Source organism: Brassica oleracea, chromosome C2 (genome assembly GCF_000695525.1).
Source record: "Brassica oleracea var. oleracea cultivar TO1000 chromosome C2, BOL, whole genome shotgun sequence".
Taxonomy (NCBI): Eukaryota; Viridiplantae; Streptophyta; class Magnoliopsida; order Brassicales; family Brassicaceae; genus Brassica; species Brassica oleracea.
This window is the reverse complement of record NC_027749.1, coordinates 19,211,200-19,214,259: the sequence shown is the minus strand read 5'-3', so window position 1 is coordinate 19,214,259 and position 3,060 is coordinate 19,211,200. Positions and strand designations below refer to the sequence as shown.

At 36.8% G+C, this 3,060-nt stretch overlaps 1 protein-coding gene across 1 annotated transcript; it reads right to left on the bottom strand.

Moving 5' to 3' along the window:
• Nucleotides 1-690: 690 nt before the first annotated feature.
• On the bottom strand, nucleotides 691-2,649 carry LOC106324802 (homeobox-leucine zipper protein ATHB-13-like). Its single transcript, XM_013762787.1, has 3 exons — nucleotides 2,308-2,649; nucleotides 1,866-2,239; nucleotides 691-1,173 (listed from the first exon to the last, which is right to left on the bottom strand). The coding sequence occupies exons 1-3, from the start codon at nucleotides 2,429-2,431 to the stop codon at nucleotides 814-816; spliced, it is 858 nt and encodes a 285-aa protein (XP_013618241.1). The 5' UTR covers nucleotides 2,432-2,649; the 3' UTR covers nucleotides 691-813.
• Between the last annotated feature and the right edge of the window lie 411 nt (nucleotides 2,650-3,060).

Below are 3,060 nucleotides of genomic sequence, written 5' to 3'. Positions count from 1 at the left end.
TTAAGGCTCCCTCAGTCTTGCGTCGCCGGCTTTAGTTTGTCTCAGTTAGTTGGATCAGTTTTGGATTCGTTGGTGCTTTGAGTCTGTTGCTTGGTTCGTGGTTCCAAGTGCTTTGTTCTGTCGGATGAGCTCTCGATTGGATCGATGAAGCTCTCCGAAGTGGAGACAAAGCGTGGAAGAGAAGAGTTGGCCTCGATGGAGGCTCTTCGGTATTTCTGAGCTCGAGGTTTGCGGTGGTGGAGCTCCGGCGAGGTCTCGAGATGGTGGCGGTCAAGTCGAGGCGGAAGAGACGCGTGTCGTGCTGATGGGGTCTTATCCTTCCACGCGTCCTGCTTCCTTGACGCGCGGGCCTACCGAAATCGGCCGAGTTTGGTTTGGGCCTCAGACATGTTAACTTGTCTTAGTGGCAAATAGGGTTTTGAGCTTTTTGTTTGGTTTTGTTTGGTTGGACCTCGGACTGTGTTATTGGGTTTAACCCTTTTATTAATATTAAAAAAAACTTGCCGGGAAAAAAAAAAAAGAATGCGACGACTACGACCATGGTGCCACTACCCACGACTACACAATTTAATACTCCCTACATGTTTATTTTTCCTCCATAATATACTTATAGAAAAATGGTATTTAATGATATATACTTCTTTAACTTTTACCCATCTTCTTACATCTCATTGATCAAAAAGGGGGAAAAACTCAAAAGTGAATGATAGATTCCAAGTTTTTGAAACATGCATGTTCTTTCTGATATCAAAACAAAAAAACAAAACAAAATATATAAAAACTTTGAAAGAAATAAAAACAGGTCGACCAGTTTCAGTTGTACTGTTGCTGATCAAGCCATGGCCAAAAACCTGAGTGGTCATCCATTGCACAGAACATGTTACTGATACTGTTTTCTTCTTTAACCATACTCTGACCAGAAGACGAGTTTTGAAAGAATTGCATAGTCGTTGTGGTGGTCGTCGCGGTCGCTGGTGGAAAGAAGTGTCGACCAACAGTCTGTGGCGCTGGTGGATGGCCGCCTGTTATTGTGCTGTCTACTGATGGCACAGCCGTCGAGATGTCCAGCCTGAAATTATCGGAACTGTTGTCGCTTCTGTTACTGCAAGATCCTTCTGTTTCTTTGTTCAGATTTATTGATTCTGTTTGTTCTCTGTTCCTTAAACTCATTATCTGAAAATTTTATAACATATTTAAAACAAATTAGATTCGAATTAACAGAAAATGCAGAGTACTGTATAATGTGATAAGCATAAGAAAGCTATTGTATTCAGAACTCTGTTCTGACAAGAGTGGGGAAACAGATACTGATGTTTTTTAAAAGTCACGAATCATCATACCAAAAAATAGTCACGAATCATGTCGAGTTTGTTAACCGTACGTGAAAGCAACTGCTGATCCCAATAATTATCATCAAATAAAATACAAACTTAATTTTTCACCTTTCAGAAAGAAAATAAATTAATCTTGTACGCTAACGAAATTATGAGATTACAAAACCAAATAAAACTTGATTTTTCACATTAATCAAATAGAAAGTTAGAAACCACGCCAATTTTGAACATATACAAATAAATTATCAGAATGTTAAAACACAACTAAAATCATAAGAAGTTATCTATAGTCCCAACCTAGATAAAACCGAAACAAAATTTAGTTCAATCTTTAACTAACAGAAATTCTGAGACTATTAACCAAGAAAGCTTGATATTTTACAATTCAAGAAAGAAAGAAAGAAACTAAAAACATATGTTCTAAAAAAGCTAAAAGATTCAATATTTTAACCCTAGTGTAATCAGACACATAAAAAATCGAATTTAAATTGAATTTTCACTTTTTTAAAAGAAAATTGTGAGATTAATTACCTCAGCTTGGAGATTCTGGTTGTGTGTTTGAAGATGATCGTTTTCAGCTTTAAGGGAATCAAACTGTCGTTTAAGTGTATCATAATCTTTCTCAAGCTGCTTTGTTTTCCAGCGAGCTCTTCTGTTCTGAAACCAAATCGCTATCTGTCTTGGCTGTAAACCCAAGGCACGAGCCAACTGCATTTTCCTCTCTGGGTCAAGCTTGTTCCCAAGCTCGAAGTTCTTCTCTAATGTCTTCACTTGCTCCATGTTCAATCTCCTCTTCTTCTCTCCCATTTGAGACCCATCATCTGAATAATCCTCTTCTCCGTTCATAATGTTCCCAGCTTCTAACCCTTCTACTGGAGATCGCTTACCTAGAAACGAAGCAAACCCTGAAAACAGAGCAAAAACAGAGCTTTAGAAAACACAGGAGATCATGAGTAAGTGTATGTGTATGTACCATGAAGATCTTGAGGTATAGAGCAAGAAGGAAGGAGAGGTGAAAGAGAAGGAGGTAGATCTTCGTAAGAGGTTTGGATCATGAAATTTGAAGGGAAAAAAGACATTCCATTATTACAAGACATTTTCTCCTGTTTTTCAACAGTAGACAAGACTGTTTGCTTAAGCTTTGGTTGTTTCTCTTTAGATTCTTCTTGCCACCATATAGTTAAGATCTTTGGATCTCAATAATCTTTGTGCTAGTAGGAGACTCAAATGGAAACAGAAGAGGGAGAAAAAGAAGATAGTGAAATGAATTGGCCTAGACTATACCACTTATGGTATTTGTTTTCTTCTTTTTCATTTTATATAGAAAGGCTGACAGAGAGAGGGCATTTAAGATGAAGAAGGATAGAGAAATTAATTATTGTTAAAAAAGAAAAACTTTTTGTTAGAAAAAGTTAACAAGATCAAATAGGTTAAACTCTATCAACTTAAACCAAACACAAAAAAAACTTAGTGTGACCGCATTTTGTATTTTCATTTTCCATTATAGATAGACATTTTAAAACCAATGTTGGTGGTTTCCAGTTGACTTTACCATGTCATATACTAACTACTCTTTGGGATAGTAAATTATTTTGCGGTGCTGAGATTCATAATTTGGATGTTAACTGAAGTGTAGTTATTGAGTTAATCCAGAGAATCATCAAGATATAGAACAAAAATGTGGTTTCCCAAGAATGGTTTACAGCAAAGAAGCTTCAGCTTATAA

Coding starts and splice junctions, on each gene's coding strand:
- LOC106324802 (XM_013762787.1), bottom strand. CDS start 2,431: ATGTCTTGTAATAATGGAATGTCTTTTTTCCCTTCAAATTTCATGATC. Junction 2,240..2,307: donor TATACCTCAAGATCTTCATG/GTACATACACAT, acceptor CTCTGTTTTCAG/GGTTTGCTTCGTTTCTAGGT. Junction 1,174..1,865: donor ACCAGAATCTCCAAGCTGAG/GTAATTAATCTC, acceptor TAAAATTTTCAG/ATAATGAGTTTAAGGAACAG.